The sequence below is a fragment of the Propithecus coquereli genome, unplaced genomic scaffold (assembly GCF_000956105.1).
Source record: "Propithecus coquereli isolate 6110/MARCELLA unplaced genomic scaffold, Pcoq_1.0 Scaffold748, whole genome shotgun sequence".
Taxonomy (NCBI): domain Eukaryota; kingdom Metazoa; phylum Chordata; class Mammalia; order Primates; family Indriidae; genus Propithecus; species Propithecus coquereli.
Genome location: NW_012153596.1, coordinates 943087 through 968897, shown reverse-complemented (window position 1 = coordinate 968897; position 25811 = coordinate 943087). Strand labels below are relative to the sequence as shown.

The window sequence follows — 25811 nt, the reverse complement described above, 5'->3', positions numbered from 1 at the left end:
GGCGGGGCCATCCAGCCAGGCTGTCTCCCGGCCTTGGGCCCTGGTCCTTCCCACCCTCTCTTGGGAGGGGAAGGGCCTGGCATAGGCTGGCCTAATATGGACCAGGGGGAGGGCCCAGCCCTACCTACCAGGGCTGGGGGGCCAGGCCTTGGTTTGCCCGTGCAGGTCACTGTGGGCTCTTGTACTGGACCCAGGAATTTCAGGGTTGGGGCCTGGTGGGAAGCCTTGGCTGGCCTTGTGTCCTAGCCTTGTGCCCTTGGTCTTCTCTGACCCCTCTCCCCACCCTCCCTCCTTCCATCTGGGGACAGCGAAAGGCAGCTGTGGGGGGCCAGGACCAACCCTGGAACAGGGAAGCTGCTCTACTTTGAGCAGCTCAGCTGCTTCCCCAGGTACTGCCTGGATTGGGAAGCCACCTGCCACTGATGGCCCTTTTGGTGGTGTCCATCCCCTTCTCACAGGCCCACCCCTGCCCACATGAATTGACTCACCAGACAAGTATTTCCTCTGATTATGGGGCAGGCCAACAGAGTTTCCAAAGATGAACTCTTAGAAAGCCCCAGCCACCCCCGTTGAGAAGGCTGAGACCCAGGGGTGGCCTTGGGTGGAGCCCAGAGCCCAGAGGGATTACCATGGTGATGGGGGTACAGGGTGCCCGCCCTAACCACTTCCCTTGTGGTGGGCATGGCAGCTGCCTGAGGTGCAGGGGACCGTTTGGTGGCAAGTGGGGCAGACAGTAGGCGGCAGCAAGTGGGCTGTGCTGAGGCAGCGGGACATGGGGACCCCACCCAAGGCCTCTGCCACCCAAGCTCACAAGCAAGGCCCTTAGTGCCCAACCCAGGCTCACCCAGCCCACTCCCTCCTCCTCTGGCTGGGTGATGGGGCCCCCACAATGTCTCCTGACCATCACCCCAGCATTTCCCAATGGGTCCCAGTGAGTCAGGGCCATGTGGTCCAACTACTGGTTCCTTTGGGCTCCTGGCCCCTCCCCCAAGCCAGGCCCGTAGCTGCCCCCTGCAGCCTCCTGACCCCTAGCTTGGCTCTGGGGTGGAGAGGAAGTAGGAAGGGGTGGGGTTCAAACCCTTTACCCAAAGGGTCCTTGCCCAACTCTTCTACTTCCCCTGCCTCACACCACCCACCCACCCTGGAGCAGCAAGTATATTTCTCAACTACCCTGTGCCAGCCAGTCTTCTTCTTCCTCAGCCCCAGGCCAGGGCCCTGGCTTCTAGGCCAGCTGGGGCTGGACTACTCCTGGTTCCCCATAGACCCCTGGAGATGGGTGGTAGGCCCCCACTTTGGCAGCTGTGTGCAGAATAGGTCTGTCTTCTGCCCTCCCTCTGGGCCCTGGGGCTTCCAGCAATGGCCCCCTTATTGTACTGCATTATCATTGTGTGTCTGTGGCTGTCTCCCCATCCCCAGAAGTCTCCTTCCCTCTGAAGACCCCATGGTACCCTCATGGGGACCCTGGGCAGAGAGGGCCTGATCCACACCCTGCCCCTGGCTGGGAGGGGGACTCTCCTTTCCCTCTGACCCCTTGTCTGGCCCCTCCAAGGCTGTGGGGAAAGGACAGGAATGCCAGGCCAGCCCTGCCTGCACAGCACTGCACTCCTTTGCCTCACAGACAGCAAGGCCATCGTGGATGGGAACCTGAAGCTGATCCTGGGCCTCATCTGGACCCTGATCCTGCACTACTCCATCTCCATGCCCATGTGGGATGAGGAGGAGGACGAGGAGGCCAAAAAGCAGACACCCAAGCAGCGGCTCCTGGGCTGGATCCAGAACAAGTTGCCGCAGCTGCCCATCACCAACTTCAGTCGGGACTGGCAGAGTGGCCGGGCCCTGGGTGCCCTTGTGGATAGCTGTGCTCCAGGTGAGGGGGCACAGGGGTGAGGAAGATGGGGCTGGAGCTGTCTGTGGGCAGCCTGCGAGGGGGTCCTGCAGCCCCCAGACTCAACCTTCTTTGTGCCACAGGCCTATGTCCTGACTGGGACTCCTGGGACGCCAGCAAGCCTGTGAACAATGCACGGGAAGCCATGCAGCAGGCCGACGACTGGCTGGGCATCCCACAGGTATGCCCCCACCTGGCCCGGCCCAAGGCTTTTGGGGGGCCATGTTTGCCGTGGGGAGAGACTGAGGCCCAATGGCTCCTGGTTTCTGCTTGTGTCAGGTGATCACCCCTGAGGAGATCGTGGACCCAAATGTGGATGAGCATTCTGTCATGACCTACCTGTCCCAGTTCCCCAAAGCCAAGCTGAAGCCAGGGGCTCCCCTGCGGCCCAAACTGAACCCGAAGAAAGCTCGAGCCTACGGGCCAGGTGAGGGAGCCCAGCCAGGGGTGCACCTGTGTACTACTGTCCTCCCCATGGGACAGTGTTCTCTCAACTTAGAGGTCCTGAGGGATCTTAGATCACATAGTGGCTAGGTGATGAAACACTACTCAAGAGTCAGACAGGAGGGGTTAAGACTGGTTAAAAGTGGTCACTTGACTAGACAAGAGAGTGCTGGTAAGTTCTTCAAGTCACTTAAGCCTGTGGTGAAGCTACAGGGAGGGAGGGAGGGAGGACCCAGCAGGCTTTACTGTAAATGGAAATGAACCAGGTTGTGGTAGTAGGGACCTGAAACCCAGTCAGAGGATCACACGGGAGCTGGGGCCCAGGCAAAGGGTTGGGCAGCCACACCAGAGCAGTAAACCCGAGCATTTCAGAAAACAGGCACAGGCCTGTCCTGGCAGCAAGAGCACCTCTGGGTCGAGAGGCTAGCCTTGGTGTGCAGGGGTTTATGCCCAACTAACTCACCCAGTTTGGAATATGCCTGGCTAGGTGGCCAGCAGGCAGGGGCACAGAGCCCTGAGTGCTGCATCCCTTGGTACTCCGGAAGGGCCAGGGGCTCTGCCTGCCTGCCTTAGTGTCTGAGGGCAGGGGGGGCGGGGCACGGCTGTGGCCATAGTAGCTGGCCCATGGCTTGCTCACCCTCCCCTGGCAGGCATTGAACCCACAGGCAATATGGTGAAGAAGCGGGCAGAGTTCACTGTGGAGACCAGAAGTGCCGGCCAGGGCGAGGTGCTGGTGTATGTGGAGGACCCAGCTGGACACCAGGAGGAAGTAGGGCCACCTATTGGCAGGGGAGGGCCCAGTAGTGCCCCCTTTGGGTGGGGCCGCTGATAGCAAAGGCTCATGGGCTCCTTTTCACCACAGGCAAAAGTGACTGCCAACAACGACAAGAACCGTACCTTCTCTGTCTGGTATGTCCCCGAGGTGACGGGGACTCATAAGGTGAGCCCTTGGCCAGTGGGCAGGCTGGTGGCTGCAGACAGTGGCTAGAGAGCCCTGATCCTGCCCTCACAGCCTGCCCCTCCTGGGAACAGGTCACTGTGCTCTTTGCTGGCCAGCATATCGCCAAGAGCCCCTTTGAGGTGTATGTCGATAAGTCACAGGGTGATGCCAGCAAAGTGACTGCCCAAGGTCCCGGCCTGGAGCCCAGTGGCAACATCGCCAACAAGACCACCTACTTTGAGATCTTCACGGCAGGTGAGGGGAGGCTGCTGAGGCCTGGCTGGTCTATGGGGAGGGTCAGCCTGGGGCCCAGGAGCTGAGCTGGTGCCTTGTGGCAGGAGCTGGCACGGGCGAGGTGGAGGTCATGATCCAGGACCCTGCAGGACAGAAGGGCACAGTGGAGCCTCAGCTAGAAGCTCGGGGTGACAGCACATATCGCTGTAGCTACCAGCCCACCATGGAGGGCGTCCACACAGTGCACGTCACGTTCGCCGGTGTGCCCATCCCTCGTAGCCCCTACACTGTCACTGTTGGCCAAGGTAGGCCTGGCCCTGGCTGCCCTCTGCTGTGGCACTGCAGCCTGGGCCTCCCATAGGAGGGGGAGCCCGCAGGGGCTGCTCCCACTGCAGCCCTGCCTGGGTGCCCCTGGTCTCTGAGCTTCCACTGTCTGGGCACATGCTATCTTTCTTCCCTTGCTGGGACCCTTCTTCCTCCACTTCCTCCTCCTCGTCGCTCTCCATCTCTCTCCTCTCCATGCTTTCACCTTCGGAAGAGCTCGCTCCAGCTGTCTAGAAACCTGCTGCTCTCTGCTCTGTCCACAGGGTTAACGGTACTTGAATCTGTCTTCTTCTCGGAAGGGAGGGCCGGGTGGAATCCTGGGCTGGTATGGAGCAGGTGGGAGGAGGCCTGCCACGTCCTGGCCCGGGCTGCAGTCCTGGGGTCCTGTCATTCCGGTTCTTTCTTGTATGTCCCTTACCAGCAAGCTCTGAGGGACCCTCCAATCCTGATGGCCTGACCCTATGGGGGTAAGGGAGGGGGAGGCGCAGCCCCAGCTCCCACCAGCTCAGCCAGCCCCTCTGCCCACAGCCTGTAACCCAGGTGCCTGCAGGGCCGTTGGCCGGGGCCTTCAGCCCAAAGGTGTGCGGGTGAAGGAGACAGCTGACTTCAAGGTGTACACAAAGGGTGCTGGCAGTGGGGAGCTGAAGGTCACCGTGAAGGGCCCCAGTAAGTTGGCCTGCGGCTGTGGTGGGTGGCAGTAGCCTCTGGGTTTGCTGCTGGGCAGGCCTGAGGTCTTCCATGTCTGGCAGAGGGTGAGGAGCGTGTGAAGCAGAAGGACCTGGGGGACAGCGTTTATGGCTTCGAGTATTACCCCACGGTTCCCGGGACGTACACAGTCACCATCACGTGGGGTGGTCAAAACATCGGGCGCAGGTGAGGCCCCTGGGTGTTTCTCTCCTTGCTCTGCACACTCCACATCCTCCCTCCTGTTTCCCCACCTATGAGGGGCCAAACAGACTCTTCCTGCCTGGCCCGCAGGGTAGTGCCCTCAGCATTCCCCTGTGTGGTTCTCCTATTTTCAGTCCCTTCGAGGTGAAGGTGGGCACCGAGTGTGGCAATCAGAAGGTGCGGGCCTGGGGCCCTGGGCTGGAGGGCGGTGTCGTTGGCAAGTCAGCAGACTTTGTGGTGGAGGCCATTGGGGACGATGTAGGCACCCTGGGTAAGTTGGAGGCTGCAGCGTGGGCACCTGGGGACAAAGGGTGGCAAGGGCAGCCCACCCTGAGGCTCCAGGGCACTGAGGGGACTGGTGGCTCTTGTCAGGCTTCTCGGTGGAAGGCCCCTCGCAGGCCAAGATCGAATGTGACGACAAGGGCGATGGCTCCTGTGATGTGCGCTACTGGCCCCAGGAGGCTGGCGAATACGCTGTTCACGTGCTGTGCAACAGCGAGGACATCCGCCTCAGCCCCTTCATGGCTGACATCCGCGACGTACCCCAGGACTTCCACCCAGACAGGGTAAAGGGCACACAGCACTGGCCTGAGTCTTGGCCTCCTGCTTCTGCTACTGTCTCTCTGGCTACCCTGCCTGGTTTGTGGCTTCGGTGGCCTTGACTTGGTCCCCTGAAATCTGGGTGGTCTCCTATCAGGTGAGGGCACGTGGGCCTGGATTGGAGAAAACAGGTGTGGCCATCAACAAGCCAGCGGAGTTCACAGTGGATGCCAAGCATGGTGGCAAAGCCCCTCTCCGGGTCCAAGTCCAGGTGAAATGCCCGTTCATCTTGGGGGCAGTGCTGCTGGGCACCCAGGCCTGGGCATTGACCAATGGGCCGCCTGCTCCTGCCTTCCTTGCAGGACAACGAGGGCTGCCCTGTGGAGGCATCAGTCAAGGACAACGGCAACGGCACTTACAGCTGCTCCTATGTTCCCAGGAAGCCAGTGAAGCACACAGCCATGGTGTCCTGGGGAGGTGTCAGCATCCCCAACAGCCCCTTCAGGGTGAGCTGGACCTCATGGGACTTTAGCCCATCTCCACATATAAAATTCACATAGCACACGATTCATCCATGCAAAGCAGACAACTCTGTGGTTTTCAGTCCATGCAGAGTTGAGCGGCCATCACTACAGTCTATGAATAAGTTTAGGACATTCTCATTATTCTAAAAAGAACCTCCCCACCCTCCCAACTCGTGCTCCCCCAGCACCTGGTCTGCTTTCCATATCTGGATTTGCAGGGATCGGTGCTTTATTCCTTCTCGTGGCTGAATAATACACCATTGCACGGATGACCACATTTTGTTTGTCCGTTCACTTGCTGGTGGACACCCAGGGTGTTTTCCCCTTTGGGTTATTGTGAATAGTGCTGCTATGGACATTTGGGTACAGGTGTTTGTGTGAACATGTAGTTACCTAGGAGTGGAACTGCAGCATCCTGCGGTCACTCTATGTTTAATCATTGGAGGAACTGCCACACGCTTCCTGAGGCGGCTACACCATTTTGCATGCCTGTCAGCAGTCAGCAGTGGCTAAGGGAGACTCTGCCTTTCCTCCAAACCCTTGCACTTGCCCCTGTGCCCTGCAGGTGAATGTGGGAGCTGGCAGCCACCCAAACAAGGTCAAGGTATATGGCCCGGGAGTGGCCAAGACAGGGCTCAAAGCCCATGAGCCCACCTATTTCACTGTGGACTGCACAGAAGCTGGCCAGGGTAAGGCCTGGCTGTGGGTAGGAGGGCAGGTGGGTGGGGTGTCCCTGTGAGGTCCCAGCCTCCGCTCCTTCCCCCACTGCAGGGGATGTCAGCATCGGCATCAAGTGTGCCCCTGGAGTGGTGGGCCCTGCTGAGGCCGACATTGATTTTGACATCATCCGCAACGACAATGACACCTTCACTGTCAAGTACACACCCCGTGGAGCTGGCAGCTATACCATTATGGTCCTCTTTGCTGACCAGGTAGGTGCTGCTGCTCCCAGCCCCTAAGACTGCTGAGTGTAAGGGTGCTACTCTCCTCTCAGCCCTTCTCCTTCCACCACTTGCAGGCCACACCCACCAGCCCCATCCGGGTCAAAGTGGAGCCCTCCCATGATGCCAGCAAGGTGAAGGCCGAGGGCCCTGGTCTTAGTCGCACAGGTAAGGACAAGTACCCTTTGGGAGGTTGGGGGGCACCGAGGGTGGGAGGGCTTGGGACATGGTCACTGTGTCTCATCAGGTGTGGAGCTTGGCAAACCTACCCACTTCACAGTCAATGCCAAAGCCGCTGGCAAGGGCAAACTGGATGTCCAGTTCTCAGGGCTTGCCAAAGGGGACGCAGTGCGAGACGTGGATGTCATTGACCATCATGACAACACTTACACGGTCAAGTACACTCCTGTGCAGCAGGTAGCCATCTTACCCCCCTTCAGCCACACCCCTCCACTGCAGTCATTGATCCTACGTGGCAGCCTAGGTGGGCCGCTCCAGAGGGCTTACTGCCCACTCTGTTTCTCACCTGGGAGAGGAGAGGCATGGAGGGCCAGGAGGGGTGTTGGGGAGCACAGCCCAAGTGGGGCAGCTGCAGGCCAGGGAAACCAGGGCCCTGACCCATGATTTTCGTACCCCTCCCAGGGTCCTGTAGGTGTCAGTGTCACTTACGGAGGTGATCCCATCCCCAAGAGCCCTTTCTCAGTGGGAGTATCCCCAAGCCTGGACCTCAGCAAGATCAAGGTGTCTGGCCTGGGAGAAAGTAAGTAGTTGGGGCCCTTGTCATGGTCACTGAGGACCTCCCAGCCAGAGTCTCACCCCAGGGGCTGCCTGAGCTGGGTTTCACAGTTCTTTCCCTCATTTCACCGTCTTAACAGAGGTGGATGTTGGCAAAGACCAGGAGTTCACAGTCAAGTCAAAAGGTGCCGGCGGTCAAGGCAAAGTAGCATCCAAGATTGTGGGCCCCTCAGGTGCAGCAGTTCCTTGCAAGGTGGAGGCAGGCCTGGGGGCTGACAACAGTGTGGTGCGCTTTGTGCCCCGAGAGGAGGGGCCCTATGAGGTGGAGGTGACCTATGATGGTGTGCCCGTGCCTGGCAGCCCCTTTCCTCTGGAAGCCGTGGCCCCCACCAAGCCTAGCAAGGTAATTGGGGTGTGAGGGGCCCTAAGGGTGGAGTCTACTACACTCTCGGAGGGCCCAGAGGGCACCCAATCTTCTCCAGACTTGTCCTTGCCCTTTCTCTGTTGTCCTTATGACTGACGGATAGCCCAACTGGCAGGCAGCCCGGGCCTGCCTGTGTCTCTGTTTGGTGGGGGTGGGAAGCCAGGGCCAAAGGAGGTGGATGGAGGGTCAGACTGGAGGTCTGGGGTCAGGGAGGTGGCCTTGGCTCCTGACACCCCCTTCCCTCAGGTGAAGGCGTTTGGCCCGGGGCTGCAGGGGGGCAGCGCAGGCTCCCCTGCCCGTTTCACCATCGACACCAAGGGCGCTGGTACAGGTGGCCTGGGCCTGACAGTGGAGGGCCCCTGTGAGGCACAGCTTGAGTGCCTGGACAACGGGGATGGCACATGCTCTGTGTCCTACGTACCCACCGAGCCTGGGGACTACAACATCAACATCCTCTTCGCTGACACCCACATCCCTGGCTCCCCATTCAAGGCGCACATAGTTCCTTGCTTTGATGCATCCAAGGTCAAGTGCTCTGGCCCTGGGCTGGAACGGGCTACTGCTGGTGAAGTGGGCCAGTTTCAAGTGGATTGTTCAAGCGCTGGCAGTGCAGAGCTGACCATCGAGATCCGCTCGGAGGCAGGCCTACCAGCCGAGGTGTACATCGAGGACCATGGCGATGGCACGCACACCATCACCTACATTCCTCTCTGCCCCGGGGCCTATACCGTCACCATCAAGTACGGTGGCCAGCCTGTGCCCAACTTCCCCAGCAAGCTGCAGGTAGAGCCTGCAGTGGACACCTCAGGCGTCCAGTGCTATGGGCCTGGGATCGAGGGCCAAGGTGAGGGTACTCACCATGGGATACATGGGGGGGGTGCACGTGGGGAGCCAGGGCCCCTAGACCTCTGTGCCTCCTCCCTGTGTCCCTTTGTAGGTGTCTTTCGTGAGGCCACCACTGAGTTCAGTGTGGATGCCCGAGCTCTGACACAGACCGGAGGGCCACATGTCAAGGCTCGTGTGGCCAATCCCTCAGGCAACCTGACTGAGACCTACGTGCAGGACTGTGGCGATGGCACGTACAAAGTGGAGTACACACCTTATGAGGAGGGTACGTGCTGAGGCTCCCTTGGGCAGGGGGCAGGCAGGCCCAGCCCAGGCTCCTCCTGACCTGGCCTGCCTTCCTCCAGGCCTCCACTCTGTGGACGTGACCTACGACGGCAGCCCAGTGCCCAGCAGCCCCTTCCAGGTGCCTGTGACGGAGGGCTGCGATCCCTCTCGGGTGCGTGTTCATGGGCCAGGCATCCAAAGTGGCACCACAAACAAGCCCAACAAGTTTACTGTGGAGACCAGGTGAGTGAGCTGCCTGGGAGGCAGGGGTGGCTGATGGGCCTGGGAACACCAGGGAATGACAAGCTATCTATTTGGACCAGGGGAGCTGGCACAGGGGGCCTGGGCCTGGCTGTAGAGGGCCCCTCTGAGGCCAAGATGTCCTGCATGGATAACAAGGATGGCAGCTGTTCAGTCGAGTACATCCCCTATGAGGCCGGCACCTATAGCCTTAACGTCACCTATGGTGGCCACCAAGTGCCAGGTGAGGAGGTGGTGGCCAAGGCATGGCTGGGACTATCCACTCATCCTCACCCTGTCTTATGCAGTTGCCATCCCCCTACTCCAACCCCCAGGCAGTCCTTTCAAGGTCCCTGTACACGATGTGATGGATGCATCCAAGGTCAAGTGCTCTGGGCCTGGCCTGAGTCCAGGCATGGTCCGCGCCAACCTCCCGCAGTCCTTCCAGGTAGACACGAGCAAGGCTGGTGTGGCCCCACTGCAGGTCAAAGTGCAAGGGCCCAAAGGTGAGTGTTCACATACCCGGGAGCCAGGAGCAGCGTCCGCTTTGAGGGGACTGGGGAAAGACACTGGCAGGTGTGCAAGTAGTTGGTAGAAGAGCCTCAGGTGATAGTGGAGCCAGTGGGGAGACCAGAAGGTGGTGGAACTGATGTGGCTATTGAGCAGATGTGGTGAGAGGGAAGGAAGGCAGGGGTCCAAGATGACTCCCACATTGGTGTCTTTTGTGCCACAGGGGCTCCAGGCCATTCCCAGAGTTGGGCAGATGATGATGAGGTGGGGTCTAGGCCTGGGACTGAGCCTGGCCATCCAGTGTGGTGGAAGTAGGGGTGGGGGCCCAGGGGACTGGCTGAGGTTCTGTCCCTGGGACTGGGGCCAGGCCTGGTGGAGCCAGTGGACGTGGTGGACAACGCTGATGGCACCCAGACTGTCAACTATGTGCCCAGCCGAGAAGGGCCCTACAGCATCTCAGTGCTGTATGGAGAAGAGGAGGTACCCCGGAGGTAAGTGGCAGGGCCCACCACCTGTCGAGACAGGCCCAGGCTGGGTACAAAGAGCCTGTCTGAGTGCTTATAACACCCCGGCCCCACAGCCCCTTCAAGGTCAAGGTGTTGCCTACACACGACGCAAGCAAGGTAAAGGCCAGTGGCCCTGGGCTCAACACCACCGGCGTGCCCGCCAGCCTGCCCGTGGAGTTCACCATTGATGCAAAGGACGCGGGGGAAGGCCTGCTGGCTGTCCAGATCACGGTGAGCTGAACTGCAGCTGCAGACGTGGGAAAGGGAGGCAAGGGGGCCTAGGCCTGGGTGGCTGGAGGGTGGGGCAGCTGGGCCAGTTCAGGTCTCATCTCCTAGGGAACTGCACCAGGAACAGGACAGAAGGGCAGGTCCTCTGCCTTTGGTTCACTAAAGCTGTGAGTACCTTAGAATGGAGGTGACAAGCACAGGCTTACACACACTTGCTCACCGCTGACTTTCGAGCATATTACCAAAGCCTTTAGTGCCTCCATTTCCCCACCTGCAATATTCTCATGGGGCAGGTATAACGATAGAACCCTGAGATCTCACAGGTGAGCTCCTAAGCAAGCCCCGGGGCTGAGGATGGGAGCCAAGAAACGTCGCAGGGATTTGGGTAAAGTGGGATGGGCACCAAGCTCCGTGGCCCTGTCTGTTGTCAAGGAGGGAGTGTTGGGTATTTTAGGGTTTCTATTCTGGACTCTGCCAATGAGGAAATAAAGGACAATGCCAAGTGCAGGCAGCCATTTGGGGCCACAGTAGTTGAGAAGCCTGGAGGCTGTCCCTGTAGCAGTGGTGCTTGGCACTCCTTCGGGAGGGCCTAAGGCAGGCCTAGGCCTGGTTAGGCTCGGGCCAACCACCTCCCCTGCGCTCTTCCACACAGGACCCTGAAGGCAAGCCCAAGAAGACACACATCCAAGACAACCATGATGGCACGTACACAGTAGCCTATGTGCCAGATGTCACAGGCCGCTATACCATCCTTATCAAGTATGGCGGTGACGAGATCCCTTTCTCCCCATACCGCGTGCGTGCTGTGCCCACTGGGGATGCCAGCAAATGCACGGTCACAGGTGAGCCAGCCCACCAGTGGCCACCGTGGCACTCCGCACGGGGCTTGGGTGTGCCTGTGTGCAAGGGCTCGCTGCTTGGGGCGGCGTGTGGGAGTGGGGGCCGCCCCCCTGAGTGACTCACCTGACCTTTCTCCTTGCTCTCTGCCCTCTCACCTCAGTGTCAATCGGAGGTCACGGGCTAGGTAAGCTGCTTGCTGGGGCCACTCCCAATGCCCCTCCTGCCCAGAGGGGCAGCTTCCTTTCCTCTCGGGGCTAATTCCCAGGACAGTTCCAGCTGCAGCTCTAGGCAGGGACAGAGTGGGGGGGGCACGCAAGACAAGGCCATGGGCTGGAGGATTAGGGCCCAGGGAGGCTTCCAGAGCGAGCATGAACGTTCTAGCCCTTCCCCTCTCTGGGCCTTTATTCCCCCATCTGAGAACTCGGGTTGCAGCTGAGAGCTTTGGGGTGAGGTGCATCCTGAGAGGCACCCCACTGGGGACTTTGGGGTCTGGGGATCTTGGCACCCCAGGGAAGCACAGGGCTCCTGCGTGGTCTGAGGGGACAAAGGGTCTGCCCCACTCAGTGAAAGTCCCCAGCCCTGGCCAGATCCACAGACCCCCATCCCCACCTCCCAGGGGCCTCTGTGTCCCGGGCCGGGGGAGGTGCATGAGCGGGTGGGGCTGGCTGGTAGTGCAGTAGCGCCCGTGTCGACTGCTTGGGTGGCCAGCATGGCAGGGCCTGGCCCAGCCTCAGAGCCCCAAAGTGCACTCTTTGACCCATCTCCCTCCTTCCCTCCCTTCCCCTGTCCCCACAGCAGTGACGTTATTCAGTGTCCAACTAGGCACGGAGGTTTACCTGCCCCAGCCAGGGCCAACCCAGGGATGCTGATAGAAGGCTACAGCTGCTCAAGGGCCTCCAAAGGCTGTAGGCCTGGCACTCGGGCAAAGTGGCCAGGAAGATGGTTAGAGGGTGGCTAGGGTCTTGTGGCAGGAGCTATATGACTTTGTAGAGCAGGCCATGGGAACTGAGATGATAGGTGTGTGTGTGTATAAGGCAAGGGATACTGAGAGGGTTGCTGATTACAGGCTTTGGGGGCCAGGGGAGCGGGAGCAAGACTCGGAGTGACCTCAGCCTTCCTAGCTGTGTGCAGAATAGAGGCAGAGAGCCCAGCTGCAGGGCTGACATTGCTCTTGGGCAAGCCAGAAGGCTGGCTTGGGCCAGGCTGGTGGCTATGGGACTTCATGGGGGAGCCAAATTAAGGGGTGTATTTTGAAGATGGAGTGGCCAAGACCAGCTGATGGGCTGGGGGCTGGGTGGGGAATGGGGGGAGCCGGGGTACCTGTGGGGTTGGGGCCCATGCCACTAGCTAGATGGTGTGGGGCAGGCATGAGTGAGGCCTCCCACAGCAGCATGTGGCTGGGTCTAGAGCTCAGGAGAGCTGCCTGGGCTGCGGAAGGCCAGCATGCAGCCTAGTGCAGCAGGAACCCTCAGCAGATAGGGGGACTTGGTGGCAGGTCCCCTTGAACTTGGCCTTCAAGTGGGTTTTATGCTCCCAGATGCTTCCCTGGCAGGAGGCCAGGCTATAAGAAATGCTCTCACTGCCAGGCCTCACAGCCCACAGCCCCCCAAGCCTCCACGGCTTAACCCCAGATCATAACGTCACTGTCCCTCCCCTTTCCTCGGGCACTCTGGGGCCCTGGACGCTGCTCAGTTGCTCCGCCCTTGCAACCTAGCAATGGTGGCTGTGGCTTGGGCCTCCTATCCCCTGTCCCCCTGGGTGCTGCCACAACTCTGCCAAGCCTGCTGTGCTGTGCTACTTGGGTGCTAACTCCACTGCCTCCCTGCTTCCCTGCCCCCGCCTGCGCCAGGCTGCTTCTCACTGCGAGCCTCTGGTTGAGTGAGCATTCTCAGTTGTCAGGAAACTCCAGTTTCGCCTTCAGGCCTGAGGGGTAGGGAGGCGAGTGTCACAACCCCACCCCCACGCTGCAGCAGGACTCTGCCTCACCGCATCCACACACAGCACTGGGGGCCGGGGCCAGGCCAAAAGGGTGCAGGCAGCCATAGACCCAGCCGGAGCACTGTTGTTAATCAGTGTGGACCATGGTGCCTGCTGAGGCTGAGCTGGCAAGGGAGGTGGCAGCCAATACTTGTGCCAGGATGGGCCCTTCATTTTCCTCCCAGGCGCCTAGGTGCCCCCCGCATCAGGCCTTTCCCACATGGGCATTTGAGGTGGTCAGGAGAACCCTTCCTGCCTTCTGAGAAACCACTCGCCATCCCAGCTTGGTTAGGATGGGGCGGGAGGCCTGGCTGTGCTTGGTGGTGGCAGTAAGAGGCTGTGTGGGTGGCAGACAGACAGGAGCAGCCTGAATCCAAGCTCATGCTCTGGCTCCCCTTTGGGGGACCCACCCTGCCCCACCAGGTGCTGGCATTGGCCCCACCATCCAGATTGGGGAGGAGACAGTGATCACTGTGGACACAAAGGCAGCGGGCAAAGGCAAGGTGACTTGCACCGTGTGTACCCCTGATGGCTCAGAGGTAGACGTGGACGTGGTGGAGAACGAAGATGGCACCTTTGACATCTTCTACACAGCTCCTCAGCCAGGCAAATATGTCATCTGTGTGCGCTTTGGTGGTGAACATGTGCCCAACAGTCCCTTCCAAGTGACGGTGAGGAGGGGGCCAGGGGTGGATCAGCAGGGGGTCTGGGCAGGTCCTGGCCTGTCCCCCTGGGGCCCCTATGTGGCGACATAGTCTCCAGCTCTCTTGCTTTGCCTTGCAGGCTCTGGCTGGGGACCAGCCCACGGCACAGCCCCCATTACGGTCTCAGCAGCTGGCCCCACAGTACACCTACGCCCAGGGTGGCCAGCAGACCTGGGTATGGCCTGGTCCTCCTCCTCCCAGCATGCCCAGCCCAAGGGGACTCTGGGGCTGGCTAGCTTGGTGTTCTGTGAAGCCCTGTTTTACTACATGTGAGGAGGCCCCCCCCCCAGATCCCCCAACCCCTCACCCAGGCCCTCTGTCTCCACTGCAGGCCCCAGAGAGGCCCCTGGTGGGCGTCAATGGGCTGGATGTGACAAGCCTGAGGCCCTTTGACCTCGTCATCCCCTTCACTATCAAGAAGGGAGAGATCACTGGTAAGTGGGGGCTGGGAAGGAGCTCAGGAGCTGAGGAGGCCACAGTGTGCTGATGGGCCACCCTGACTGCAGCCCTGCCGCCCTGCAGGGGAGGTTCGAATGCCCTCCGGAAAGGTGGCACAGCCCGCTATAACCGACAACAAAGATGGCACTGTGACTGTGCGGTACGCACCAATCGAGGCCGGCCTACATGAGATGGACATCCGCTATGACAACATGCACATTCCAGGTGGGCTCGGCCTGCCTCTGCCCGGCCTGCTTCACCTCACAGAGAGATGAGGGTGGGAGAGATACGAGGCTGCTGTTCCATGAGGTCCTTCTTCCTGTCTCAGGAAGCCCCTTGCAGTTCTATGTGGATTATGTCAACTGTGGCCATGTTACTGCCTATGGGCCTGGCCTCACCCACGGAGTGGTCAACAAGCCTGCCACCTTCACTGTCAACACCAAGGATGCAGGAGAAGGTGAGCAATGACTCTCTCTTGATTTGCTATGTGCCCAGGATGCCCTGACCCAGCCAAGGGCTAAATTCAGAAGTCATTCCCAAATGGGGCTCCCTGGCCTGCTGCCCTGGCCTCTGCTTGGCCATCAGGGCTCCTCACCCATGCAGGCCTAGCAGGGTGTCCCACAACTCTCTCCAGGGGGCCTGTCACTGGCCATCGAGGGTCCATCCAAAGCAGAAATCAGCTGCACTGACAACCAGGATGGCACATGCAGTGTTTCCTATCTGCCCGTGCTGCCCGGTGACTACAGCATCCTCGTCAAGTACAATGAGCAACACATCCCAGGCAGCCCCTTCACTGCCAGGGTCACAGGTGGGTGGCACTGAGTAGTGATGTGATGGAAGTAGGTGACAGGGTGGACCTAGTCTCCTGTGGCTGGATGCAGTGATGGATGGTCTGCCCTCCACTAGGTGACGAATCGATGCGTATGTCCCACCTGAAGGTGGGCTCTGCTGCTGACATCCCCATCAACATCTCAGAGACGGACCTCAGCCTGCTGACAGCCACTGTAGTGCCACCCTCAGGCCAGGAGGAGCCCTGTCTGCTGAAGCGGCTGCGTAATGGCCACGTGGGTAAGAGGCCAAGGGTGCCAGGGCTCTTTTGGAAAGGGGGGAGTCTTTGGGGCCCATACCTTCCCCAGCTGACAGCCCTGCCCTTGCCCAGGGATTTCGTTCGTGCCCAAGGAGACAGGGGAGCACCTTGTGCACGTGAAGAAGAATGGCCAGCACGTCGCAAGCAGCCCCATCCCGGTGGTGATCAGCCAGTCAGAGATCGGGGATGCCAGCCGCGTTCGGGTCTCGGGCCAGGGCCTCCGTGAAGGCCACACCTTTGAGCCTGCAGAGTTTATCATTGACACTCGAGATGCAGGTAGGTGGTGGCTGCCTGCCAGCTGGGGTGGGACCACTGTGCTTGACACCCTGGCTCAGGAGTGTCCATCCCCCAGGCTATGGTGGGCTCAGCCTGTCCATTGAGGGCCCCAGCAAGGTGGACATCAACACAGAAGACCTGGAGGATGGCACCTGCAGGGTCACCTACTGCCCCACAGAGCCTGGCAACTACATCATCAACATCAAGTTTGCTGACCAACATGTGCCTGGTGAGTTCATTAGCCATGTGCCTTCCCTGCCACTTGGCAGCCCTCCTTGTCACACCCTAGGGCCACCTGCGGTGTATAACCTGTGTGGGGCATGGACTGTATTTTCTTCCTGCAGGCAGCCCCTTCTCCGTGAAGGTGACAGGCGAGGGCAGGGTGAAAGAGAGCATCACACGCAGGCGACGGGCCCCTTCAGTGGCCAACGTTGGCAGCCACTGTGACCTCAGCCTGAAGATCCCTGGTAGGGGCTATAGGGAGCCAGGGAGGGGTCCTGGGGCTCAGGCAGCCCCAAGCAAAGGGGCAGGTCCCAGGGCTCTTGCTCACCAGGCTGTCCCCCACCTGCAGAAATTAGCATCCAGGACATGACAGCCCAGGTGACCAGTCCATCAGGCAAGAGCCATGACGCCGAGATTGTGGAAGGGGAGAACCACACCTACTGCATCCGCTTTGTGCCTGCCGAGATGGGCACACACACAGTCAGCGTCAAGTACAAGGGCCAGCATGTACCTGGGAGCCCCTTCCAGTTCACTGTGGGGCCCCTGGGGGAAGGAGGAGCCCACAAGGTCCGCGCTGGGGGCCCTGGCCTAGAGAGGGCTGAAGCTGGAGTGCCAGGTGGGCCTGCTTACCCACTGAGCTCTCGCTCTCCTGGGCAGGGTGGGTGGAGGAAGTAGCTAGCAGCCACATCAATCTTGGCCATGCTTAGAGGGGGCTGAGGACAGGGAGCAACTCTCCACGAGAACACACTTTCTCCCACAGCCGAATTCAGTATCTGGACCAGGGAAGCTGGTGCCGGCGGCCTGGCCATTGCCGTTGAGGGTCCCAGCAAGGCTGAGATTTCCTTTGAGGACCGCAAGGATGGCTCCTGTGGTGTGGCCTATGTGGTCCAGGAGCCAGGTACTGAGAGCCTGGCTGGGGTTGGAGGAGGTGGGGCCTGAGTGTGGGTGCTGGTCCCTGGGGCTACCCAGACAGCCCCTCCTGGCTCCTACCCTCCACCTTGAGGTCCCAGAGCCACCCAGGCTGTTTGCGGGAGGTAGAAGGCCCACATGCTTATGAGCTGGGGCTTTCCAATGTGTTCTCCTTGGGTGGCCCTTGGGGATATGTATGCGGTGCCCCCAGCAGCCTTGTGCTCTTTCTCTGCCCAGGTGACTACGAGGTCTCAGTCAAGTTCAACGAGGAGCACATCCCTGACAGCCCCTTCGTGGTGCCCGTGGCGTCTCCATCTGGCGATGCCCGCCGCCTTACTGTTTCTAGTCTTCAGGTGAGGCACTGAGAGAAACCGCCCGCCTGGGCCTGGCCAAACCAGAGCCACCACAAAGAGCAGGCCTCAGCCCTGTGTTGAGTGATCTGCCTAGCCCACCTCTGGGCACCAGGCCTCTGCTCTGGCCAAGTGCAGCCCACACTTGGGGTTGGCAGGAAGTACCCTGCCCACCGCGTGGAGTTTTTCTCGTGTCTCAGGTCTAAAGGCTTTGAACAGAAGCCTGTGCCCCTTGAGCACCAGGGCTGAGGTTTAAAGAGGGACAGCCTGCCAGGGCTGGGTGCTGCCCACAGTGTGGGGCCACCCTCCCTTCCTGCCACCCGGGTTTATGTGATTGCAGAACGTGGATCTAGGGGATGGGAGGCCGGGGGCCGGGGGTGTGCCCATGGCTTGCTGCCCCTTGCAAATCAATGGCTCTCCCTCTTTAAACCAAGTTGGATGCCAGATGGGTAAGTGCAACCCATGGGCCTCCTGCTTCTGGGGCCTTGCCCTCCTCGCTTGCCCCAGCTACCCGATCTAACCACATCTGCTGTGCTTCCAGGAGTCAGGGCTAAAGGTCAACCAGCCAGCCTCTTTTGCAGTCAGCCTGAATGGGGCCAAGGGGGCAATCGATGCCAAGGTACACAGCCCCTCAGGAGCCCTGGAGGAGTGCTATGTCACAGAGATTGACCAAGGTGAGGCCCTGTCCCTGCCCGGCCACCCAGCCATCTGCCCTGGCCCCCTTGGGGGCAGCAGACCTCCCCAAGCCTTGCCCAGCTGGCTGGACGCAGGCTGAGAGTACAAAAGGAAGGCACGGATTCTGTAAGCGGCCAAGACTGGGGCCCCAACTCCTGGGCCCCCAACTCCTGGGCCCCGTCAGCCAACCAACCCTTCCTCAACTGGTGACCCAAGCCCTTGGGGATCTGACTTGCCAGCCACAGCCACTAGGAAGGCCTTCTGCATGCAATATCATGCAGTCTTTAGAGGAAGAGGCCCAAAGTGTAGCTATAGGGCTGCCCAGCCCTACAGCCAGGGGCATGGTGCTTACAGACAGGCCTGCGGCAGCTCTGAGAGCAGGAGAAGCCAGTGGGCTCTCTCACTGGCTTCAGTCTCGTTATGCCCCTTCCCAGCTGTATGACCTGAAGCAAGTTCCTACCTGGCTCTGAGACCCAGTTAACACACCAGGGATGTGGTATTCATGGCATCCTTTCTGAGGAGGCAGTGAGGAGTGTTGTCTTGCTTATAAAAAATTTCTGTCCCAATGAGCCTCAACAGCGGCTGCTTGAGTGTCTAAAGCTTCAGCCCTTAGCCTTCAGGAAGTCTGTGCTGCACGTTGTGGGTGTCCAGCATGGCCCTGGAAGCAGGAGAGTGGGCCCCAAGGAGCCACTGGGTGAAGAAAACAGGAAGGGTCAGGGTTGAGGCTGTTCCTCTAAGATTTCATTTGCTGGTTACAGAGGAGGGACCTCAGGCCCACAGTGTACCCTTCTGCTCCTCAGATAAGTATGCTGTGCGCTTCATCCCACGGGAGAATGGCATTTACCTGATTGATGTCAAGTTCAATGGCACCCACATCCCTGGAAGCCCCTTCAAGATCCGAGTTGGGGAGCCTGGGCATGGAGGGGACCCAGGCCTGGTGTCTGCCTATGGAGCAGGCCTAGAAGGTGGTGTCACAGGTAGGTCCATGGGCACAGCTTGAGGCGTGGATACAGCTGCTAGGGCCCTGTCTCCAAGCTCTTGGTGACAGCAGGAGATACCTGGATGTCACAAGGCTACACTGGGTGACTGAGGACAGGGAGGCAGGCCAGGCTGGCTCTCTGCCTGACCTCCCATGCTCTCAGGGAGCCCAGCTGAGTTTATTGTGAACACGAGCAATGCGGGAGCTGGTGCCTTGTCAGTGACCATCGACGGCCCCTCCAAGGTGAAGATGGATTGCCAGGAGTGCCCTGAAGGCTATCGTGTCACCTATACTCCCATGGCACCTGGCAGCTACCTCATCTCCATCAAGTATGGTGGCCCCTACCACATTGGGGGTAGCCCCTTCAAGGCCAAAGTCACAGGTGAGCCTAGGGCAACGCTGCTGGTACCTGCCCACCCAATGCTTGGCACTCCGGCCACCTCTTAGCCCTACCCACTCTACTCTGTAGGTCCCCGTCTCGTCAGCAACCACAGCCTCCATGAGACGTCATCAGTGTTTGTGGACTCCCTGACCAAAGCTGCCGGTGCTCCTCAGCATGGGACCCCAGGCCCGAGTCCTACCGATGCCAGCAAGGTGGTGGCCAAGGGCCTGGGGCTGAGCAAAGCCTACATAGGCCAGAAGAGCAGCTTCACAGTAGACTGCAGCAAAGCAGGTGGGCAACACAGAGCCCCATCCTGGCCTTCCAGAAAGAGAGAGCCAGAAATAACAGGATGGCCAACATCTGGCAGGAGTGGGAACCACCTCTGGGGGTGTGGCTAGCACTTGTAGAGCCTCCTACCTGCCATCTCCTTTACCCCTCAAGAAAATGCCTTGGAGGAGCTAGAGTTTCCTATGCTGGCTTGGGTAGGGGAAGAGTACTGGCAGCTCTTTAGGAAAGGCTGTCACCCTAGAACAGGCTAAGGAGAAGATACAGGATGGGGAGGAGAGGCTGGCGCAGTCACAGCCAAAGGAAGGGGACTGGGGCCTGTGACTAAGGCCCTTTCCTGCCTCAGGCAACAACATGCTGCTGGTGGGAGTCCATGGCCCAAGAACACCCTGCGAGGAGATCCTGGTGAAGCACGTGGGCAGCCGGCTCTACAGCGTCTCCTACCTGCTCAAGGACAAGGGGGAATACACGCTGGTGGTCAAGTGGGGTGACGAGCATATCCCAGGCAGCCCCTACCGAGTTGTGGTGCCCTGAGCCTGGTTGCCCATGCCAGCCAGCAGCGCCCATGACAAGATGTGTCCCCATGCCTGCCCCACTACTCAAGCAGCCCCACCCTCCCCCTCCCCAGCCACCCCCTCACAGTGGCCGCCTGCCCTGCGCTGTGCTCACCTGCCTCTCCTGGCAGCCTCTGGCCTCCACTTGGGCAGAGGAAGCCATTTGGTGGTGCCGCCTGTCTTCTTTGGTTTGGGGAGGAGTGAGGGACGGAGGTCCTGTGCATGACCATCCACTGGTTCTCTTCCCCAGCCAAGAGAAATAAAGTTTTGCTTACATTCTCCTCTGGGTGGCTGCAGCTTTTTTGGGGTGGGGGTCTAGGTCAAGGCCAACCTAGCAAGGGTGCCAACAGGACAGATAAAAGTATGGGCCACGCACAGGCTGCTGAACCTCCAGGTGGCCCCTCCTACTGACCTAGTGCCCAGGGTCTCCTGCCCCTGACTCCAGAAAGCTCCATCTATACTTGCCTCCTGCTTCCTTGGGTTCAAACCAATGTGAGGACAGGGGTGTATGTTGACCCCAGAACAGGGCCTAGGAGAAGGCCAAGGCATAGGGAGGCAAACTGCTTGGAGGGAGGGCCCATTACTGGGTAGGGTAGGCTCAGGAAGGCTCCCTGGTGCAGGTGACCAGATAATCAGGAGGAATTCCAGGGAAACATGGCACCCTGGCCTCAGGTGTCCTTGCTTGTCCTGTCCTCCCTCCCTGGACAGACCTTGCCATTACTCTCTCTTGCCATTAGTGTACTGGGGCCATCTCGGCTCCTTGCTGAACACTCCTTCCTCTGTATCCCTGCCCAAAGGCTCCCATACCAACCCATGCATGTCACACCCTAAAAGTCAACCCAAAACACAATATTCGAAGTCCTGGCTCCTGGTGCCATCTGCACAGTTCATATGTTCCCTCATCAGCCCACAAAACTGCCTGCAGCCTTCAGCCAACAGCTGCAGGCAGCTTTGGCCCTTGCCCATACTCCTTCCAAAGACGCCACCACCACCCCAGAAACCTGCAGAGGGCCAGGAACCAAGTCTCTGGGTCAAAGCTCAGCTTTCAGGCCAGCTCCTCAGCACCTGACACTCCAGCTGTGCCTCGCTGAAAAAGGCCTCAGAGCCAGCATCAACCCATGGCCCATGGACAGGGACAAAGAGGAGGGGAGAGAGAGGACCAGGCTGACTCTGAGAGCTGCATATGCCAACCAGGCCTCCTGAGGATCAGTATCCCACTCCCCTCCCTGCCCTGCTGTGCGCATAGGGAGTGGGCACAGCCTCAGTTGTGGCAGGATCCTCATTTCTCTCTCCACCTGGGGCTGTCCTGCTTCCCCAGGCTTGGGTGGCCAGTCACAGGGAGACACTCCCCAAGGAGCAGGCAGGACAAGGCTAGATAAAGTCGTACCCCCACCCCACAGTCCCACTACTCCTAATGCCCTCAATGGCCCCAGAAGAGAAGGGAGATAGGCCCTCTCTAGATGCCTCCAGAAGCTGCCCAGAGAGGGGGCAGGAGGCAGCAGAGGCAGCACCAGAAATGTCCGGTGCCAGTGGGGAGCTGGGAGGTGCCCCTGAGGCCCCACCCCCTCCCCTCAGCCCACAGGGTACCCAGGACTCTGCACCCTTGGGGCACCCCCTCCTGGCCTGAGTCACCCAGAGCCTACTGCCCCCTTCCCCGTGCCGGCGCCACCTAGAGAGGGCGCTGCCGCACATGCTCTCCCAAGCCCCCACCTGGCAGGGACCCCAGGGGGAACCGCCCCTGGGCTGAGCCAGGCTGTCCAGGAGGGCCCGTCCCCTCCCCTCCCCACCACATCATGCCCGGGCGGCAGGGACGCACGTGGGGCGGCAAAGGCAGAAGACACCAAACTAGGGGGAAGAGGCCTCTGGGGACGGCCCTGGTGAGAGGCCGCAGGCCAGATCAGGCGGTGAGCTGGAGGCCACCCAGAGAGGCAGGAGGGAGGGAGACTGGGGCCTCCCAAGGGAGACCAAGCAGATGAGACCAACAAAAGGAGCACTGGGGACCCCCACCCTGCTGGGGCAGATGGCCTGGTGACCCAGCCACACTGAGGAAACCCCGGGTGGAGGGGACCCAGCAGGCTACTGGGGGAGACGGAGGGTGCACAGGCTCGGCCCCCTCAGCCAGGCTCTCACACCGGGTATCGCGGCCTGGCCTCTTGGCCCGGACCCGGTGGGGGTGGTGGCGAAGCCCTACCAGGCCCCAGGCCCGAGCCCTGCTGGCCAACAGGTGTCCGGAGCAGAGGGGAGATCCCGGCCAGTCGGGCGCAGCCCCCAGAAGCTGCAGGTTCCGCCTGAACTGAGTCCAGGGAGGGGAGGGCAGGGAAGGGGAGGGCACGGCCCAGCTGCCTGCCCCTCCCCCCAGCCACACCTCTGCACCTCAGCTCTCCCTTCTGCCCCTCACAGCCCAGTCCTCCACTCCCCAGGGATGCTGGGAGGGGACCCGGGAGAGGAAAGGAAAGCAATGGGCCCTCAGAGCCACCCTGCAGCAAGGGAGGCCCGGCACTTGGACGACAATGGGAACACTGGCCAGGAGTCCCTCGGGGTCCCCCAGCACAGGAAGGTCTGGGCTCCACTCTAGGGCTCTGGGCTCCTCTGGGTGCACCTGGGAACGTGAGGGGGAAGCTTAGGGGACTGGCCCGGGGGACAGGGACAGGCTGGGAATAAGGCAGAGAGGGCGCCGGTCCCACCTGGGGCTGAGGACAGGAGTAAGTGACTGTGGGACCATTGCCGCCACCACCCACCCCCAATTCAGGAACACGCTCACACAGAGAGGTACCCAGACATCCGTGTGGCGGTGCCCTCAAACATCCAGGGAGGAACCGGGTGCCCCGGGCACGTGGACAGGCGGTCGGGACCCAACTGAGGAGCAGACAGCGCCCGGTGGCTGGCGGGAGGTGCCTGACCAGGGTCCCAGGCACAAGGCAGAGGGCCCCGGCCCCGGGCAGGATCTCTCCGAACAGGCGCTGCACCCACTGAGGAATCCCAGAGATGCCGAGTGCCCTCCCCAACCCCCGCCTGGCCCCCCCAACAAAAGGCCAGTGTGTGTCCTACCCTGATGTGGTGTCCAGGGCGGGCCACTCACAGGCTGGGACACCCCCTAGACCAAAGAGAACCCCTAGCCCCAGCTGACAGCGGCCTGGGGCCTGTGGGAGGCAAGCAGGAGGCAGGGAACCAGCCAAAAAGGGCGCCACGCCAGGGCATTCTCCAGTTGCCACCAGGACCCAATTCCCCACAGGTACCAGGTCTCCTGGAAGGCAGCACCCTGATCCGGAGCAGGAGCGGAAGTCCCAGACCAGGGACGGCCGACGAGGTCCTGGGTGGCCCTGGGTACCGGTGCCAAGGGCGGCTGCTCTGTCCCGAGAAGCCCCCGGGTCCTGCCTGGGCCAGCAGCAGCTGCTGGGGGTCCGGTGGTTCCGAGCTCCGGCCAGGGTGCTCTGGGACAGCCCCTCTGGGGACCTCGATGGAGCCAGTGGGCCGGGGTGGTGGGCCACTAAGTCAAGGTGGGCGCGTGGGTCAGGACGGGGTCTGGCTGCTGTGGTGACTGTGACTGTCCCATCTGCAGAAAAGGCCACTAGGAGAGCACCCCTGGGGCAAGGGTGCCGTGCAGTTAGGGGAGGGAGGACCCTCCCCGAGGCCCTCACGCCAGGGGAAGCTGGGGCCCTCCACACTATTCCTCCCTGCAGAGCCACAGGACGGGAAGGTGGCACGGCTCAGTCAGAGGAGGGAAGGAAAGAGCAGGCAGCAAGCGGTCAGACGCCCCAGGAGTGTAGGGGCACAACGGGACAGACCGTGTCCTGAGGTTCCTCAGGACCCTTCGGGCTGTTCCCACGGGCCACAAACACATTCCTCCATGGAAGGCCCAGCAACCTGTTCTCCCGAGGTACAAGGAGTGCAAGGTGGCTTTGGAAGGTTCCCGGAGCTATCACCAAGGGCCTCGGTGTTGCCCAGAGACATGAGCCAACAGTAAAAGCACTTACCACCCACAGAACCTCTGTGACAAATTCAGAGGCACCAAAAGCGTCATCAGGAAGTCACCTCTGAGTCCGAGCCAGGAAGGATGGGGCACGTCTCCAGGGAAATGAGATACAAAGGGCCTCCCTCGGCCACAGCAGGACGCTCCTTCCCGACCCCCAGGCCAGCAACCACCCCCACCTGGGCCACCAGAGCCCAGTGCCTGGCGACCTGACACTGTCATTGAAGAAAAGGACTCCGTGACAACGTGCCACACACCTCTCTACCCCCCCCCGGCCCCTCCCCTTCACCACTGCAAGGGAGGGGGAGAGGCCTGCCTGTCTGCAGAGAAAGGTCACAGCCACCTGGGGCAGAGAGGGGGCGGGGTACTCAGAGGACGCTGAAGGGGCTGCTGTGACGAGAAAGGACCTCCTGCCCGTTCCCAGGGCTGTAGAACCTAACGCCTAACCCTCCAGGGCTGGCAAAGTCTTCCTGTGAGAGGGCCAGAGAGCATATACTGCAGACCCCGTGGGCCACAGGGTGTCTCTGCGGCATACTCGCCTCTCTTTGGGTTTCCTGTGATTTGTTTTGCAACCCTTTAAAGATGCAGAAGCTAGTCGGGTGTGATGGCTCACGCCTGTAATCCTAGCACTCGGGGAGGCCGAGGCAGGAGGATCGCTTGAGGTCGGGAGTTTGGCACTGGCCTCAGTAAGCAAGACCCCATCTCTACTAAAAAAAAAAGAAAAAAGAAAAATCAGCCGGGCACAGTAGCGCGCACCTGTAGTCCCAGCTACTCGGCAGGCTGAGGCAGGAGGACCGCTTGAGCCCAGGAGTTTGAGGTTGCAGCGAGCTATGATGAAGCCACTGCACTCTAGCTGGGGTGGCAGAGCGAGACTCTGTCGAAAGAAAGAAAAGAGGAGAAGAGAAAAGCAAGCAAGCAAAGACAAGACAAAGAAGTAGAAGCTGCTCTCCGCCCTTACAAACACAGGCCCCATCCAGTCTTGGCCCCAGCTTACACCAAGGGCACATAAGGGAGGCGGACCTGCTCAGGACCTGCAGCGACACATCCAGGTCCTCATGCAAGGGTGCCCCTCGAATCCTTCTTCGGGAACTTCTGACCTTGCGCCTGTCATCTCCCCTGCCACCGCTCCAGGCTTGACCTGTGAGACCTATAAAGAATACAGCATTTAGGAGATGAAGTTATAAAAAAGTCTGTGACTTGGTCTTGGGGACGCTCTCTCCCGTCTGTGTCCCAGGGGAAGCCCTGCCCTGAGCAGCCCTACAGAGAGGCCCCGTGGGGAGGAACTGAGGCCTCCTGCCCACAGCCACGGGAGCCAGCTCAGACCAGATAGCAGGGACCCCAGCTGACGCCTGGCCCGGGGCCTGGGAGAGACCCTGAGCCAGAACGCCTGGATCCCGAGAAGCCCCCCTCTCAAAGCCTGTCCCTCAGAGACGTGGGACATAAGGAGCATTTGTTGTGTAAAGGAGCTAAGTTTGGGGTAATTCCTCACGCAGCGGTCGGGCACTAGGACACCACTTTAAATGGAGAAGACCGCTGCTCCACGTGAGACAGGAGCAAACAAACCGACGAGCAACCCCAGAAGCCAGTAGGAAGAGCCCGGAAATTTTGATGATGCAAAAACTAAAGTGCTCTGCCCAACCAAACACGACCCTCAAAGCACAAAGTCAAGAGGCAAGTGATAACACAGGGG

At 60.4% G+C, this 25811-nt stretch overlaps 1 protein-coding gene across 2 annotated transcripts in view; it reads left to right on the top strand.

Annotated features, from left to right (window-relative positions):
• FLNA (filamin A, alpha) overlaps window positions 1-20431 on the top strand; it is a 25674-nt gene extending 5243 nt beyond the window's left edge. The window contains exons 3-48 of one of the 2 annotated variants that reach the window (XM_012661980.1): window positions 1619-1867; window positions 1969-2066; window positions 2165-2312; window positions 2980-3098; window positions 3192-3269; window positions 3362-3524; window positions 3608-3808; window positions 4356-4493; window positions 4577-4700; window positions 4850-4986; window positions 5088-5281; window positions 5413-5526; window positions 5618-5761; window positions 6345-6468; window positions 6551-6711; window positions 6798-6888; window positions 6968-7137; window positions 7363-7480; window positions 7596-7858; window positions 8126-8723; window positions 8817-8990; window positions 9070-9232; window positions 9313-9473; window positions 9565-9735; window positions 10107-10230; window positions 10320-10476; window positions 11126-11315; window positions 11474-11497; window positions 13714-13961; window positions 14074-14169; window positions 14326-14428; window positions 14517-14657; window positions 14761-14889; window positions 15067-15240; window positions 15339-15500; window positions 15592-15795; window positions 15872-16024; window positions 16140-16262; window positions 16367-16633; window positions 16778-16915; window positions 17164-17279; window positions 17818-17950; window positions 18752-18928; window positions 19094-19312; window positions 19400-19603; window positions 19944-20431. In XM_012661980.1, coding sequence (XP_012517434.1) covers window positions 1619-1867; window positions 1969-2066; window positions 2165-2312; window positions 2980-3098; window positions 3192-3269; window positions 3362-3524; window positions 3608-3808; window positions 4356-4493; window positions 4577-4700; window positions 4850-4986; window positions 5088-5281; window positions 5413-5526; window positions 5618-5761; window positions 6345-6468; window positions 6551-6711; window positions 6798-6888; window positions 6968-7137; window positions 7363-7480; window positions 7596-7858; window positions 8126-8723; window positions 8817-8990; window positions 9070-9232; window positions 9313-9473; window positions 9565-9735; window positions 10107-10230; window positions 10320-10476; window positions 11126-11315; window positions 11474-11497; window positions 13714-13961; window positions 14074-14169; window positions 14326-14428; window positions 14517-14657; window positions 14761-14889; window positions 15067-15240; window positions 15339-15500; window positions 15592-15795; window positions 15872-16024; window positions 16140-16262; window positions 16367-16633; window positions 16778-16915; window positions 17164-17279; window positions 17818-17950; window positions 18752-18928; window positions 19094-19312; window positions 19400-19603; window positions 19944-20131 — 7571 coding nt within the window. In that variant the 3' untranslated portion in view covers window positions 20132-20431. The remainder of the gene's footprint in view (window positions 1-1618; window positions 1868-1968; window positions 2067-2164; window positions 2313-2979; window positions 3099-3191; window positions 3270-3361; window positions 3525-3607; window positions 3809-4355; window positions 4494-4576; window positions 4701-4849; window positions 4987-5087; window positions 5282-5412; window positions 5527-5617; window positions 5762-6344; window positions 6469-6550; window positions 6712-6797; window positions 6889-6967; window positions 7138-7362; window positions 7481-7595; window positions 7859-8125; window positions 8724-8816; window positions 8991-9069; window positions 9233-9312; window positions 9474-9564; window positions 9736-10106; window positions 10231-10319; window positions 10477-11125; window positions 11316-11473; window positions 11498-13713; window positions 13962-14073; window positions 14170-14325; window positions 14429-14516; window positions 14658-14760; window positions 14890-15066; window positions 15241-15338; window positions 15501-15591; window positions 15796-15871; window positions 16025-16139; window positions 16263-16366; window positions 16634-16777; window positions 16916-17163; window positions 17280-17817; window positions 17951-18751; window positions 18929-19093; window positions 19313-19399; window positions 19604-19943) is intronic. The other variant, XM_012661981.1, reaches the window with a different exon arrangement.
• The last annotated feature ends 5380 nt before the right edge of the window (window positions 20432-25811 follow it).